The sequence below is a fragment of the Primulina tabacum genome, chromosome 2, assembly GCF_025594145.1.
Source record: "Primulina tabacum isolate GXHZ01 chromosome 2, ASM2559414v2, whole genome shotgun sequence".
NCBI classification, from domain to species: Eukaryota; Viridiplantae; Streptophyta; class Magnoliopsida; order Lamiales; family Gesneriaceae; genus Primulina; species Primulina tabacum.
In genome coordinates this window covers 50,589,056-50,606,109 of record NC_134551.1, presented here as the reverse complement: position 1 = coordinate 50,606,109, position 17,054 = coordinate 50,589,056, and the positions used below count along the sequence as shown (strand labels likewise).

The following is a 17,054-nucleotide window of genomic DNA, read 5'->3' as shown; positions in this document are numbered from 1 at the left end:
CGACGTAGGAAGTGCCTTTGTGAAGAGATCTGATGAGTTTTCACTTGATTGAATGTGACGAACATCAATATATTTATTCTTCTCTAGCTCCTTAGTGAATGCGAAGAACTTAGGAGGAATATGTTTAGTTCTGTCGCTTTTTATGTATCCTTCTTTCATTTGAGCAACACATGCAGCATTATCTTCATATAGTATCACAGGCTTCTCATCAGATGATAATCCGCATGAAATTTGGATATGTTGGGTCATTGATTTTAACCACACACATTCACGACTTGCTTCATGTAGTGCAATAATCTCGGCATGATTTGATGAAGTTGTTACGAGCGTTTGTTTCTGAGAACGCCAAGATATTGCAGTGCCTCCACGAGTAAATACATATCCAGTTTGGGAACGTGCCTTGTGTGGATCATATAAGTATCCAGCATCAGCATAACCAATTATACTTGGATTTGCATCTTTTGAATACAAAAGTCTCAAGTCTGTCGTTCCTCGTAGATAACGGAATATATGTTTAATTCCGTTCCAGTGTCTCTTTGTTGGATATGTGCTAAATCTTGCCAACAGATTCACGGCAAAAGATATATCAGGCCTTGTACAATTTGTAAGGTACATAAGGGCACCGATGGCACTTAGATATGGTACTTCTGGACCAAGAATATCTTCATCGTCTTCACATGGACGGAATGGATCTTTTTCTATGTTTAATGATCTAACAACCATTGGAGTACTTAAAGGATTTGCTTTATCCATATTAAAACGTTTAAGGATCTTTTCTGTATAATTTGTCTGGTGAACAAACATTCCACATTCTTTTTGTTCAATTTGTAAACCCAGACAATACTTGGTTTTTCCAAGATCCTTCATTTCAAATTCTTCCTTCAAGTATGACACAACTTCTTGAATTTCTTTATTCGTTCCAATGATGTTTAAATCATCAACATATACAGCAATAATTACGCATCCGGATGTTGTTTTCTTAATGAAAACACAAGGGCATATTGAATTATTTACATATCCCTTTTTCATCAAGTGATCACTTAGTCGATTATACCACATTCGACCTGATTGCTTTAACCCATATAATGATCTTTGTAATTTCACAGAATAACATTCCCTGGGTTTTGAACTTTGTGCTTCAGGCATCTTAAATCCTTCAGGGATTTTCATATATATATTACTATCAAGTGATCCATATAAGTAAGCTGTAACAACATCCATAAGACGCATTTCTAAATTTTCAGATACCGCCAAGCTAATCAAATACCGAAACGTAATTGCATCCCATTTTCTTTCGTTGCGGTGGTGCAATAGGCACATACACCATACATCCAAAAATTCTCAGATGAGAAATGTCTGGTTCTTTACCAAATGCAAGCTGCAATGGGGAGTATTTATGATATGCACTTGGTCTGATGCGAATTAATGAAGCAGCGTGTAAAATTGCATGTCCCCATATAGAAATAGGGAGCTTTGTTTTCATAATCATTGGTCTAGCAATCATTTGCAGACGTTTAATCAATGATTCAGCCAATCCATTCTGTGTATGTACATGAGCAACATGATGCTCAACAATGATTCCCATAGACATACAATAATCATTGAAAGTTTGGGAAGTAAATTCACCAGCATTATCAAGTCTAATTTTCTTGATTGTATAATCGGGAAATTGATTCCTCAATTTTATTATTTGAGCAGGTAATCTTGCAAATGCAACATTTCGAGTTGATAATAAACATACATGTGACCATCTGCTGGAGGCATCAATCAATACCATAAAGTATCTGAATGGTCCACATGGTGGATGGATTGGTCCACAAATATCACCCTGAATACGTTCAAGAAACATTGGTGATTCAGTTTGGATTTTGACTGGTGATGGTCTTATAATAAGTTTTCCAAGAGAACATGCTTTACATTGAAACTTATTATTCTGAAAGATCTTCTGGTCTTTCAGTGGATGACCATGTGTATTTTCTATAATTCTTCGCATCATTGTTGAACCAGGATGTCCCAATCGATCATGCCAATTGGTTAATATCGAAGAATTATCAACTACCATGTTTGATTCAATGGGACTTATATGTGTATAATGCAATCCATTAGGGAGCATTGGTAGTTTTTCAATCACATATTTCTTTCCTGATTTATATGTGATAAGACACATATATTTCTCATTCCCTTCATTCATTGTTTGAGTATCATACCAATGGGAATATATATCATTAAAACTCAACAAATTTCTTTTCGATTGTGGTGAATATAAAGCATCATTGATCAAAAATTTTGTACCATTAGGTAACAAAAATTGTGCTTTACCACATCCTTTAATCAAGTCTACAGGACCTGATATTGTATTCACCGTTGTTTTTGTTGGTTTTAGTTCCAAGAAATATCTTTTATCTCGGAGGATAGTGTGCGTTGTACCACTATCGGGTATTCAAACTTCAGCTTTGCTCATAGCATTTTTCATATTTGAACTTCAAAAAAAAAATATGCAATGAAATAAAATTACTGACAATACATATGTAAATTTAACACATATCATAATTGTACAATAAAACATTATTATATGAATACATGAAAAATAAATTATTGTACATTTATATTCTACCATTATATTGTTCATTTTCAGAGAAATCATTGAGAAAATCTGTAGCATCAATATTGTTCATTTCTATCCCACCAACATATTGATCATTTCCAGAGAAATCATTCATAAAATCAGCAGCATCAAAATGAGTTGAATCACTCAAACGGTCACTGCGTTCAGTGAAGTTGGTCTCCTTTTCTTTCCCCTTTAATGATTCTTTATAAAGTTTACAAAGGTGCTCAGGGGCTCGACAAACTTTGGACCAATGTCCTGGAGTACCACATCTGTAACAAGAACTTTCATATCTTTTTGAGTGCTTCTCATTAACACTTGTATTCTCATGATGCCTTTTCTGTGGATGGTTTGGGACGTTCTTTTGAGATGAGTTATAAAAATAAATATCTCGATTATTTTCAAAACCACGGCCTTGACCACGACCACGGCCAATTCCACGTCCACGTCCACGTCCACGACCTCGACCTCGACCTCGACCAAAACCTTGTCTTTGAATTTGATTTTGGTTTCCAGGTTTAAATTCATTTTTACTTACAGCATTTACTTCTGGAAATGCTGTTGATCCAGTGGGTCGGGACTGATGATTTCTCATTAATAGCTCGTTGTTTTTTTCCGCCACAAGAAGACAGGCGATGAGTTCAGAATATCTCGCGAATCCACGTACTCTATATTGTTGCTGTAGAGTAATATTTGATGCATGAAACGTGGAAAATATTTTTTCAAGCATCTCAGATTCTGTGACCTCATGTCCACAAAATTTTAATTGCGAGATTATTCTATACATCGCCGAATTGTAATCACTGACTTTTTTAAAGTCTTGGAATCTCAATGTATTCCATTCATCCCGGGCGGTCGGAAGTATAACTTCTCTTATATGTTCGAATCTTTCTTTTAATCCCTTCCACAAAGCCATGGGATTTTTTTCAGTTAGATATTCACATTTCAATCCATCGTCGAGATGTCGACGCAAAAATATCATGGCTCTTGCCTTTTCTTGTGACGTGCATATGTCATTTTCTTTAATGGTCTCGCTTAGACCCAATGACTCAAGATGCATTTCTACATCTAGAGTCCATGGCATATAATTCTTTCCCGTGATGTCGAGCGCAACAAATTCGAGCTTTGTTAAATTTGACATGGTGGTACTAAAAAAAAATTACGATGCATTTTATTAGTTAATAATTATTGCAATACAAAGTAACGGATAAACAACAAGTACAAGTATTTGTAAAAATAAAGAAAACGCACGAGGAGGATATTCTCCGATAAATACAAGACTCGTGAGTATGACAACCAAAATAATTAAAAATATCCTTGAGAAAGCCATCTTCTTTTTTCTTCGAAAAATTTGATGATGAATAATTTTTAGAGAAGAAGAGAAAGTTGGATTGATGGAATGTGTTTGTGAGATCATATTTATAGGGCAAAAACTAGCCGTTTTTTACCATTTACGACCGTTGGGGTACAAAAAAAAATAAAGGTATGTATTTGTATAATTTTATGATAATAATATGATATATATAATATTAGACATGTTTAAATAATTATGTATATCATATCATAATATTATAATGAGTGTCATAATTTATTTTGTTTAAAAACCTTATAGGCTTTTATACTTGTCGTATCCCTTACCGGGAGTGTGGGATGTCGTCTTAACATCCTCCCAGGATTTATAACAAGTTTATGAAAAATTTATTTTTATTATTTCTAATAATAACATTATATTGTATATTAAATAAATACACAATAAATAAATAACAGTAAAATAAATATAATTATTTTTGTTACCTTTTTCTTCTGTTTGGAGCTTGGAAAAGTATGTAGGACTTTTGGAGCTTCGTGCTGATAACGTGTTGTGAAAAAGTAAAAATTTATGGTAAAAAGTAAAAATCTCAAACTCTCAAAATTTACCAAACTACACACTTTATAATATTTTTCTCTCTACTCAATTGTGATTTTCTTCACAAATGAGAAATCTATTTATAGGAAATCTTTACAAATAATCCAAAAATAAAATACAGCATTACCTACATCATCACACACTAATTTTCAATATTTACAACTCTTATTTTCAACATTCAAATATTCAACATTCAAATATTCAATACTCACATTTTAAATATATTTTTCAACACTGCTTTATTTATTAAACACATTTTTAAAAGTTATATTTATTAAAGTGTTTTTTTTAGTCACAACTTTTTTGTCCAAACTTACCCTTAAAAAAAACTAAAAAAAATTGATATTCATGTTAACAATATAATTGCTAACACCACCAAACTGCACCATGATCTTGGAGCGGATAGCTCATCAATCCGGCCATGAGATCCAACCTTCTTCCTTGTTTATAATAGCTAGCTATCCCAACCATCATTACAATCTTGATATTTGCAATAATTGTACTGGTGACCTTGCTCCGTCGCCTTCGGTTTTCGAGTGGAAACAATGTCGCATAATCGATGAATCGAACAATTGCGAGTTCGTTTCTCATAGCACCATAAACATCAGTTGCAGTCCAGGTGATTTAATAGCTAATACATGCGTGCAAACATTCAGGAAGTACTAATGATCCTTGTGATTTTGTCTTATGATTTTAACTATTGAGTTGGATGTCTGAGTTTTGATTATGCGATGTGACAGAGGACAACGGTGGATGCCTGTATGGAATTAGCAAGGTGGAGCAGTCGGGTAAAGTGAGAAGGGTTCAAGTATTTACTTTGAAAGAAGCTGAAATGGCAACAGGTAAACTTAGTGAAGCCACCGCAATCTCAAATGCAGCAACATTCTTTTGGATCATAACTTTCGGGCCAAGTTGACCCCTTTTGAGCTGGCCAAAGCTGGATCGAACAATCTCCATGGTCCGATATCGACACGAGTTTTAGGAGCAGCCGGATATTTAGCTCCCGAGTAAGTTCATTGCATCCTATATGATATGATCCTGGTGAAATGGATGAGCCGGGTCGAATGCTCTACCAGATCTGCTATCGATAGGATATAAGGAATAAGAGTGAGATGTATGGATCAAGAGCTTTTCTCCTCGAATTAGCTGGAAAGATCTGCAACCAAGAAAACCACGTGAATGGGCGCCGGATGGGTGTCCGGCGTGACCACTTCGATGCTTAAGTCAGTGAAGGACTCAAGCAATAAACCAATGTAACCAGATAATGTTTGTGAGATTGGTGTGGAGGGTGAGTAGTAATTGAGCAATAAATGTGTGTATTAATATTCAATATCTGAATAGAGAGTACATGCAAAGAGAACATGGTATTTATAGTAGGAGATGTAATGATGACCTCGTTCTTTGCGCTGCTCATTAATTATAGTAGGGCGGTTGATTATACCATATTATTCTGACATGTCAAATCTTATACCAGTCACTTCTACCTGATATTGTCAACCACTTGGACTAGTGTCAGAGGTAGGACGGCCGCCCACATCCTATCATACTAGTATAATTAAATGCGACATTTATATCGTAGTGGCCTGAGAAAAAAGCTTCCTGGGAATTTGCATGGGAGCCCGGGCATCCAATGGCCCGGGGAGAGTATGTCCCGGGTGTTCAATGGCCCGGTCCTTCGATGGGTCTTTTCCCTAGATCCTCCCTGGCGAGCTATCCGTTTAGTGTCCCGGGTCATCCAAGACTCGGGCTTCCTTCGCCGACCTATCCGGCTGCCTTGTGTTATCTATGGCCCATGAATAGTCCAGGTCCCTGATCCGGGATATCACGGGACATCACTATATATACACTTTATGTCCAGTGCTCTTTTCCTTCTTCATGCATAAATTATAATAGTACCATTTCTCACAACGTACGGAATCATGCTTGTAGAGTCAATATGAATGAGTGTACAATGAGTTTCTCTCAATTTGTTAATCCACGAGGGATGTCGGGTCACTTATATATGCAACATTATTTGGTGTTCCGACCATGTCCGCTTCGACAATTTTGAGGAAAATACAATCAAAAGCCAAAAGAACCTAAATAATAACACACGGCGGTGACATGTTAAATGATTGTTTACGGACAAATTTGGTTGTTTTTCCTAATTTTGATCACATAACTTGGTGGTTTTGTAGGTATGCGTCGACGGGAAAGATTACGAACGAAATCGGACGTGTATAGTTATGGCCTGGTCCTTCCAGAGCTTTTAACAGGACGAGAACCTATTGATACCACTCGGCCTCCCGGAGAACACGTCGTTTTAGTTTCTTGGGCAAGTTGTCTTAAATGTATGCTTCGAAGTTTTTAATTTGTGGGTGATGATTAATTAATCTTATACCAATTGTTAAATTTGGGATCGATCAGTCTCTTCCACGCTTGACAAATAGGGATGAAGTGGTAGAAATGATTGATCCCGCTCTACAAAACATGTGTCCCAACAAGGATCTACTTCAGGTAATTAACTCAGAATGTTTTATACATGTAATGGGATGATGGAAAGTCTCACACAGCCAATTTCATGAGTTGGATCGGGTTGGAGATTCATGTAAACCTATAAATCGGTCTTTATTGTCGGTAAGAAAACAGATATTAATGAAACGAGTCGACCAAATATATATGTTGCAGGTTGCTGCCATAGCAGACGTGATCCAATCTCTGATCCCCTTACTAAAGAATCAGTCTCATGTAAATGTTCTATCTTCTTTCAATTCAAATTCAATGTTACACCATCAATTGCTCGATACTACATGTGAAAATATACGTTTCTTGTTTTTACAAAATTTCAATTTTTTTTATTCTATTCGAGCATATGGTTTCACTATAGTTTTTGGCATAAGTTTTGTAATTTTTATCTATATTTTAAAATTATCGATACATAAAAGTACAATTTTAGGCTATGGTTTTTAAATTAGAAAAATTACTAAAACAGATGATTTATTGTTAATTCTCTCAACTCATGATATATTTCCTTCACAAATTATAATCACACAAACTCTCTAAGTATGATTGTATTAATAAGTTACGTTGGCGCGTTACAAAAACACACTCCAACTCGACGAGAACAGAAAAAAAAAACTCACAATTCTCCTAGCCCAACCCGGGAACATGCTAATCGAACGTGATTTAAAATTTTAGGTCTAACTTGTGTGATATTAGATTTATATCATGTTTATCCATACCCAAGTATAATTTTTTTGTTGAATAATTTTCATGCGTATGATATCGGATTGAAAAAAAGAAAATAACGATTTTGGCTTAAGACAACTGTTATTATACGTCTATATGACTAAGTACTACAACCATTGTTTTGGAAACTTAGGGGTTAAATTGCAATATATATTTTATAAATAAAATCCAATCACGTGATGTACGATTGACATAATTTATTTATTTTAAAAGAAAAAGGTATGTGTCATTGGAGGAAGAAACACGTGACTAATTTCTTATTGTATTATATTATATCATGAGTATGTCTTTTGTGAGACGATCTCATGAATATTTATCTGTGAGACAGGTCAACTCTACCGATATTCACAATAAAAAGTAATATTTTTAGCATAAAAAGTAATATTTTTCATTGATGAGTCAAATAAGAGATCTGTCTCACAAAATACGACCCGTGAGACCGTCTACACAAGTTTTTACCTTATAGTATATACACGATGGTAGAGAAAAATTCAACAGTTCCATTTGGAAGAGATCTTTTTTTAAAAAATAATAGAAGAACATTTAAATAAATTTAAAAAATTCAAATTTTATTTTGAAATATTAAAAAACAAATTTCTCATTAAATAAGAGAAAAAATTATAAAACAGAAATTGCGGGCTGAAAATGTTATATTTTTTATTTATTGATTGATTTCAACCTTTTTTAACCACATTTTCTTAAACAAATTATCTATTCAAATATAATTTTTTGCTTTAAAAAAGAAAATAAAAGATTTGTATCCTTTTTTGAATATCCAACCCCACTCAAAATTTAAGGATTTAAGGTGAAATAGATTTAAATTTCAAAGCTAACATGTACCGTCCACATTATTGCCCACAACAATTTGTGCTCAAAGCATTTAGGATGTCCTTGAATTAATTAATTTAAAATATATGGATTTCGATTATTTTTACTGTTTACAATGAAATAATATATCAAATCTTAAATTTACGTATTATTTTTTACAAAAAATTATGTGAGACGGTCTCACGTGTCGTATTTTGTGATACATATATCTTATTTGGGTCATCCATTTAAAAATATTACTTTTTATGCTAAGAGTATTACTTTTTATTGTAAATATCGATAAGGTTGACTCGTCTCACAGATAAAAAGTCGTGAGACCGTCTCACAAAAGACCTACTCATATTTTTTTTTTACTTAGAGTGAATCAAAGTAGTATAAATTTCAAATGAAATAATTATTGAGTGAATTTGAAATTATCATAATTAATGTCGAATACTGTAAAAATAATTTTGTTAACAAATAAATTGTACAAACGCGCAACGGGTTGGATTAATAATAATTACAAAATTGGCTTTTAAAAATGAAAAAAATAGGCCGGATAAAGTTGGTGATTTGAGTAGAGAGTGAGGGTGAATATGGGAATTGGGCAATAAATCGGATTCAGGAAATCAAAGCGAAATATTCTAGCATTGCCTCGGCTCCCAGAAACTTGATTGAAATTTCACGGTAAACCCCCAACAGTAAATCCCCAATCTCTACATTTCCCGGCTGATGAGATTACGTTTTCAAAGGTAATTCAATCTCCAGAGGCAGTGCCCCCTTTTATCTGCCGTTCAATTTCGATTTCTTGTTGCGATTTTGTTATTTTTGGGTTGGATTCTGCCTCTTTCTGTTTTGTGGGAATATGATTTTGATCAATCTGATCGAAGGCTCGTTTTTTGTCAACCTGGATTAGAAACACTTCGAATTTCGTGTTCGTTCATATTTTCAAGAAAATTGCGTAGTGTTCGTCGAGTTGCGAGGAAGATTGGATTTAATATTGATATCAAACCGAACTGTCCATTTTTCTTTTCTTTTTTCCAATTGTTCATCAGGTGGTCCAGGAGGTGCCCATGTGAATTTTACAGATTTCTGGTCAATTTGTTTTCCATCTATAATTATTGTAAAGCGAACCAGTTTTGGCAGATTTAAGCAGAAGGGTTTTCCACGAAAATAGGGCCCCTTCTTTAGCTTGGACTTGTAGCGGTTGCTCGTAACCGTTTCTTTGGATTGTTGAGTTATCCATACAATGCCAGCGGTACAGAAGCTTTATAACGCGTGTAAAGCATCTTTTACGCCAGATGGACCCATTTCAGAAGAAGCTCTAGAAAAAGTTCGCAATTTATTAGGTAAGAGGCCAAAACTAGTTTCTTCTTGTCCGGTTACTCGTATGGGTTTTAGCTTGGTTTTCCTCGGAAGTTTATATGAGACATGCATTTAGCTTGTCTGTAGAAAGTCTCAGTTTCACTAAATTCTTTGAAACTTGCTGCTGTAATAGCCATTTTAATGAACTGACTAACTGATCATGAGGACGATGTAAGTTGGTTGTGTCATTTGCTTGATGAACACATCTCACAAGCGATGTGTCTTAGCATTTTGTTTTATTCTAGCCGTTTGTCCTCGACCTCTTTTGGGGTAACCATTTAGAATTAAGTGAGTGGGTGTGAGAGGGAGAGGGAGAGAGAGAAAACTTAGTTATTCAAAATGTAGAATTTTAGTTATTTATTGAAATATGGAAAATGTGAAACGGGATGTAAATGCATTTTAGGAAAAAGACGAAAATGAGGTGGAATGGCTTGTTTTTCATCTTGGGAAAATGAAACCGAATATATAGAGGTTTATTTTTATGATGTTGGTTAATTTCAGTGCTTAAATTTTCTCTTTGGAATGTGCCAACCTTGATTCATGTATCACATGCAATCAGGTCTTTGTATTAGTTACCTAATGCTTAAACAAAAACAGTTTTTATATCTCAGAACTACTGATAATTCTACAACTTTTGGACTCGATTAACTACTAGGTTCTCTGAATCACTGTGCCTTCAAAATGAAAAAGGTCGAAGGCAGCGACCATGCTTCACTTAGGGAGAGCAACAACGGGCAAACAACGCCAATAGCACATGACACTGTAACTAGTAAAAAGGCATCATGCTACATTATTTTAATTAGTACCATAATTGAGAGTGTTAATAGATAGTAATGCAATAATAAATTTATTCCAAGGAAAACCTTGCACAAAATGTGTATTGCTTGTCGTGATAAACAGAGACAAACTTGAGGACAAACCATACATTGCTGAAATACTGAATTGTTATATTTCTTGTGAGATTATTTTATATGGTCAAATATAGGCTTTTGTGTTGATGTAACTGTATGCAAAGCCATTCACTGTTGATTGTTTGGTTGGGTTCAACTTAAATATGGCATACCTACTAGGATTTGAGTTTACGAAATGTTGGTAAAATGTCAAAACTTGAATTATACCAGGCGTGGTATACTTTACAAATTCCTATGTGTATTATATTTTGATAGTTGGAGGCCGATGTCTCAATTGCACCACAGGGTTTCATGTGTCTCTGGTCGGATTCTAGGTGTTGTCAACTTAAAAGTCCAAAAGATCCAGCAAAATTGAATACGAAAACTCATACTCCCACTCTACTTGCTACACATCTTGTCCTATATATAGATGACAAAGGATTTTCTGTTTTCACTCTGGTTTTCTGTCCGTATGATCATGCCAGCATCTTGACATGTCTTCATTCCTTTTAGGTTTTGGGTTTCCTGAAACCGTCTTCTAAAACTTATGTTTCATCACTTCGCGATTTTGAAATTTCTGCACCTGATCATCTAATAGATCGCTTAATGTTTGTTAACTTTATGTTTCCTTTGCCATCAGAGAAAATCAAGCCTTCTGATGTAGGTCTTGAGCAAGAAGCACAGATAGCGCGTGGTTGGAGAAGTTCTGTAATTGAGCGCAACGGTGGTTCTCGATCTCTTCCAACAATTAAATATCTTCATTTGCATGAATGTGATAGCTTCTCTGTGAGTTTCTTATGAATACATCATCAGTTTTTTATGATATTTTTCATACCCGCAGCCTTTATACATTTACTTGCTGTGAACCTGTGATCCGTGATTCTTAAAGTAAAAAAATTTATGCATCTTGTGATATAAAAAATTTATGCATCTTGTGATATTGTTGGCAGATAGGAATATTTTGCATGCCACCTTCATCCATTATTCCTCTTCATAATCATCCTGGGATGACAGTGTTGAGTAAGCTTCTGTATGGTTCGTTAAACGTAAAGTCCTACGATTGGATCAAAATTGCTGGGCCTTCTGATCCTTCGCAAGGTTGAGTTATTCTTGGTTGATATGCTACATTTCTTCTTTGATGTTGCTGATTTGGTCATAATTTCTGTTTTTCCTCGGACACTGATTTGATAAAGAAATATGTCATTTTATGGAGTGACGTGATAACGAGCTTATGGCCTTCACGTTTTGGATTTCCCCTCTTTTCCAAACCCTCAATCCATCTCGTAGTTTTTTCAAAAGTTATACATGACATTCAACTATTTCATCCATTTATTTACGGGCATTGCATATTTTCAGGAGCGAGGCCTGCCAAAGGTGTCAAAGATTGTGAAATGACGGCTCCATGTGGTACAACAGTTCTTTATCCGACTAGTGGGGGAAACATCCATTATTTCCAGGCCGTAACTCCATGTGCGATCTTTGACATACTTTCTCCACCTTATTCTTCTGAGGATGGACGACACTGCACTTACTTTAGAAAGTCCCCTGATGATCTTCCTGGTAAACAACAATTATTAATTTATAAATGATGAAACTGAAGCTATTCGGATCTCATATGGCTGTCTTTCCCAAGGTACTATTGAGGTAGATGGAGTGATGATTTCCGAAGTCACGTGGTTAGAAGAATTTCAGCCTTCCGATGATTTTGTGATCAGAAGAGGACAGTACAAAGGTCGGGTTATTAAAACTTGAATGGAGTTTTTTGTATCATATGGTTTTACTTCATATGTTTTCTTTTACATTATTCAAAAGTTACTGACTTCAATCTGATATGGGAATAACCTTCATTGGTTGAAGATTATGGTGGCAGCTTGCTATCGCATTGTTTCACAAAAAGTTTTGCAGCAATTATTTAAAAGATCATTTTTAATGTTGAAATTTCGTTTGATTTCAATACAAAATTTTAAAAATTGGAACAGATTCAAAACTTCATGGAAGCCTCGATCGGTACAAATTTTACACAAGTACAAGATAACTAGGATTTCATTTTTATTTGCTAGAAAATATAAAGCTTGTTCAAATTTTCGAGTTTTTGACTGAAAATCGATATTGTGGTCAGGGTCATTATTTCAATTTACATTGATATCAGAAAAAAATAAGAGAGTTCGTTATGTCTCAGTAACGCTAGAGTTTTAAAAAACACACACACTAATGACGCAAAAAATGAGTGAGGTATACGAGTAAATGTCAAGCGAACAGATCAGTTCTTGATTTCTTAATGCAGACTTGCCTGTGCTTCTCTAAGTAGCAACCATTATCAATCGTCAGCTAAAAAATTATGATTGATACATAGGATACAAAACTGTTATGGAATTGTTAACTTGGTGAACTTAGAAATGAAAAGTCCACTCGTAAACGAAGTTGATGGATCAAAACGCAGCGTCTTTGGTATTCTTGCAGGGATGCAAGGCCAACCCGTAGCATCTTCTACCTCTACCATTTCTGTAAAAACGGTGACAATATAATTAAGAGGATCACCAAGATGGGAAGTTGGGTATGATTCAATGGCAAACCCACAATTTTAGATGGGGGGAGTCACATGGAGAAAAAACATAGAATCTTGGAAATTATTAATTGAATCTTGAAGATTTGAAGAAAGGGGCAACTACTCTGATCCTTCCCCTAGCCCCTAGTTTGATGATCACATGGAAATGACTGCAACCCTAAGAGAAGGAATTATCCCTGGATTCAAAAAAACACGGGGTTAACAACCAACCTGCAGATAAATTTTGTGAAAGGAACTGCTCTACCACATCTTCATTCTGAGCAACAGTTAAACTTCCTCACAAGGCAAACAAAAAGTCAAATGTTAATACAAAGCTAATGAAAAATGATGGGTGTGATTATTTCATGGAGTTTAAGGAGGCACCTGCAGGTGCTGTAGACAAGAAATCCCCCAGCCTTGAGCAATCTGAATCCATTGGTCAAAAGTTTCAACTGCAACACACAAGCAATCACCTTTATATTCGTAATAAGTGAGGATTAGTACCGGAAGAAGGATCCTGTGATATTTTTTTTTTTGATAGGAAACTAACAATTTATTTAAACTCATAAAATTTTTGTTTACAAGGGAAGTGGATGAGTAATCCACCGAACTCGTACGACTGAAATAAACGTAGGATTCTCAATAGAAAATGAAACGCCAGTCCCTAACTAGATCAGATATTTAATTAAAGAATATGAGAACCTGAAGGACAGTTATGTCATCAGTTCTCTCAGCATCTAGTACTCGACGTGAAAGTGTTGCCCAACCCCATTGTTCAAACTTCTGGATGTGTCTGACTGAACCATCATGTGTACATTCTGCATCCACAAGAACCTAACTAAATTTACATCAGTCAAAAGTCTGTAAATAAGAAAGAATGTGACAAACAGCACAAATTCCATCCAACCTAAAGAGGAAAATTCCATAATTCAGAACGGTACTCTAACTTTACCTTGTCATAGCCAAATTGCAAAATCTCAAGATCATCAACACTTCGGAACACTTCAGATTTTCTCAAACCAACCACCCCAGAATTACTCCCATAAAATATAAGCTCGGGATCTTGAGTTTTCACAAAAGGTTGAGAAGAAGCATTTTCTCTAGCTTTAGCCACTCTCTTTCGTTCTTTACATGGTCTACGATGTGTCCATTCCTTGTATATCTCTGACTCTTCTTCCATTCCCAAAAAGACTGTTACAAAGAAATATATTTCTTAGAAAAGGAAGCATGAATACATATATAAACTAAGTTTAAGAAGAAATAAAACTAAAAGGCGCCCTATTTCGTTACACAACTCACAATTTGACCGAACCCTTGGTGGAATAAAGGAGAAAATTGTTCCATCTGCAACAAAAAGACGACATCGGTCACCTAGCCCATATTTTTGCAGCATAGTTCTTGAAGCTGCCAGCCTATGTCTAGCAACATCAACACCAGTGACTGAGCCCGAGCATCCAATGAGGTCCAATATCATACAGAGTTTAGCACCTGCAGCGGAAAAAAAAATTAAGTTGCTGAACCTGTCAACAGTTTTAATGTGTACAAAATGATTAAAAATTCTCTATACAAAATTTCAAATTAAAACCTTTTAAAATATAAGTAAGTTCCAATGTTATTTCTCAGCATGTAATGCAGCATCCCTTCTAATTCAAGGTCAACATCCTTGATTAAAATTTCAACACTCAGATCTCACAACGCAGGAATGTATAAGAAAATAAAATTAAATCGAAATCAGTTGGGATAAATTTTTCCAAGTCACAAACACATAAAGCTTCGGTAAAAACCATCTGAGATTACCAGGCGCTGCACAAAGGTCAAGAATGTGATCGCCTGGCAAAACATTCAAAGCTACTACAGCAGCTCCAGAAGCTGCATCAATGCCATATATCTGCAAGATGGAATCAAGGTTAATAAAAAGAGTCAGACAGTTTCTCTTTCGCTTTCAGTTTCTATACCAATATAATGTAAAAAAAAACACACACACACACACATACATCATTAACATGAAAGTCCAGACCAGACAATGTATGACAAGCAACCATGGGCACACTCGAGATTTTAGTTCAGGTAGTTTGAAACATTAAACATAGATGATTAAAAATTACACATCAGAGCACGGAGTACCCTTACCTCATTGAGCCAGCCACTACAAGGAGCTGAATTACAGTAGTAAAATAAGCAATTACAAGGGGAAAAAAGAAGAAAAAATTTATCAATACCCCCAATAGAACAATATCATCAACAAAAGAATATACCTAGAAAGCTGACATGTATGACATATCCCCACTTAATGGAAAATTTCATGTTCTGCAAAAAAATCAGACGTTCTTGCGACATCGAAAACGGAGAGTTATTGTTGTCACCTTTCCTTCTTGATAAGCCTTTGTGCTGGCAATTTGGACATCAGGCTGAAGAAAATAGAAATTGGGTAGCCAAGACACTTTTCGAACCTTACATTTAACCTCCTCTTCAATTTCTGTAATCCGGGTTCCACAACCTGGTTTTAGTCTTCCCAGAGCACCAAAATATACACAATTTACAGAAATCATTAACATAAAACAAAATGAATGACTACAGTCACGAGAGAGTCGCATTCAAATGAAAGGACATCACGATTGATTTTTTTTTCCTAAAAATGTATATTTCATCAGGAAATAAATGAAATACTCCCAACTAAATTGCTCGATCCTCCCTTTTATCACACACTACCTAAGAACTAGGAAAACCAGTAAAACTAAAAACATGGCCAGCAAGGCCACTTGAACAAGTCCCAAAACTTTAAAATAAGAGAGGCATTAATGGGCAAGAGGCATCGAATGATCGTATAATTTGATCTGAACTCGTAGAAAGGCACAATAACCAAACCAATTATCGCCTATAAATTCCAATAAAAGTTACCTAATGTAACGAGGTGTGGACTGAGAAGCAGCGATGTAAATTGAAGGATCCACACCGTTTCGAGCAAGAAATTCAAGAAAGGGCACGGGTAGAGGTAATGTACTCACAGACGCCGCCTTCTCATCCATTGCTCTGAGTCGTAGGGGGGGCAGCTGGGGTTGCTCGTGGTTCCCTAGTCAGAACTTTGGATTAAAGATAATTACAAAAATAAAATCATGAAAATATATAATTTTTGTTGTGAAAAAGTAAAAATTTATGGTAAAAAGTAAAAATCTCAAACTCTCAAAATTTACCAAACTACACACTTTATAATATTTTTCTCTCTACTCAATTGTATCAAACCTTTACAAATGGAGAACTATTTATAGGATTTCTTTGGAAAACAATTCAAAAACAATTTCATCATTACATACATCATCACACACTAATTTTCAATATTCAACACCTAATTTTACCTAATTTTCAACATTCAACATTGTAATTTTCAACACAAATATTTTTCATATTTTCAACACTCCCCCTTGTGATGATGATCATGATACGATGATGTCTTCATTACGTGATTTTGTATTGCCTCGTTAAAAACCTTACTAGGAAAAACCCATTGGAATAAAAATCATAGTAAGAGAAAAGGAGTACAGTCACGTAAACTCTCTCTCATGTTGACATGAACAATTTTTCACAAATTTCGTAGATTGCGCATCCCAATATTATATATGTGCTTTCTGAATATTGTCGTAGGAAGTGCCTTTGTGAAGAGATCTGATGAGTTTTCACTTGATTGAATGTGACGAACATCAATACATTTAT

At 35.1% G+C, this 17,054-nt stretch overlaps 2 protein-coding genes across 6 annotated transcripts; one reads left to right on the top strand and one right to left on the bottom strand.

Annotated features, from left to right (window-relative positions):
• Positions 1–9,118: 9,118 nt before the first annotated feature.
• LOC142536037 (plant cysteine oxidase 4-like) lies at positions 9,119–12,657 on the top strand. 4 transcript variants are annotated; one of them, XM_075641879.1, is made up of 6 exons: positions 9,119–9,298; positions 9,602–9,895; positions 11,442–11,587; positions 11,752–11,899; positions 12,158–12,361; positions 12,435–12,657. In XM_075641879.1, exons 2-6 carry the CDS (start codon positions 9,796–9,798, stop codon positions 12,551–12,553), a joined length of 717 nt encoding a protein of 238 aa, XP_075497994.1. In that variant the 5' UTR covers positions 9,119–9,298; positions 9,602–9,795; the 3' UTR covers positions 12,554–12,657. The 4 variants fall into 4 exon arrangements, with proteins under 4 accessions (XP_075497994.1, XP_075497997.1, XP_075497996.1 ...); XM_075641882.1 differs by having other exon boundaries at positions 9,143–9,298; positions 9,724–9,895; XM_075641881.1 differs by having other exon boundaries at positions 9,143–9,298; positions 9,684–9,895.
• A 385-nt stretch (positions 12,658–13,042) lies between these two features.
• On the bottom strand, positions 13,043–16,440 carry LOC142536026 (uncharacterized). Of its 2 annotated transcripts, XM_075641876.1 has the most exons (9): positions 16,245–16,440; positions 15,710–15,854; positions 15,144–15,234; positions 14,646–14,834; positions 14,299–14,537; positions 14,049–14,180; positions 13,731–13,798; positions 13,578–13,639; positions 13,043–13,303 (listed from the first exon to the last, which is right to left on the bottom strand). In XM_075641876.1, exons 1-9 carry the CDS (start codon positions 16,370–16,372, stop codon positions 13,167–13,169), a joined length of 1,191 nt encoding a protein of 396 aa, XP_075497991.1. In that variant the 5' UTR covers positions 16,373–16,440; the 3' UTR covers positions 13,043–13,166. The 2 variants fall into 2 exon arrangements, with proteins under 2 accessions (XP_075497991.1, XP_075497993.1); XM_075641878.1 differs by lacking the exon at positions 14,049–14,180.
• Between the last annotated feature and the right edge of the window lie 614 nt (positions 16,441–17,054).

Coding starts and splice junctions, on each gene's coding strand:
- LOC142536037 (XM_075641879.1), top strand. CDS start 9,796: ATGCCAGCGGTACAGAAGCTTTATAACGCGTGTAAAGCATCTTTTACG. Junction 11,588..11,751: donor ATGAATGTGATAGCTTCTCT/GTGAGTTTCTTA, acceptor TATTGTTGGCAG/ATAGGAATATTTTGCATGCC. Junction 12,362..12,434: donor GTCCCCTGATGATCTTCCTG/GTAAACAACAAT, acceptor GTCTTTCCCAAG/GTACTATTGAGGTAGATGGA.
- LOC142536026 (XM_075641876.1), bottom strand. CDS start 16,372: ATGGATGAGAAGGCGGCGTCTGTGAGTACATTACCTCTACCCGTGCCC. Junction 15,235..15,709: donor AGGCTTATCAAGAAGGAAAG/GTGACAACAATA, acceptor TCCATCTTGCAG/ATATATGGCATTGATGCAGC. Junction 13,304..13,577: donor TTCACAAAATTTATCTGCAG/GTTGGTTGTTAA, acceptor CCGTTTTTACAG/AAATGGTAGAGGTAGAAGAT.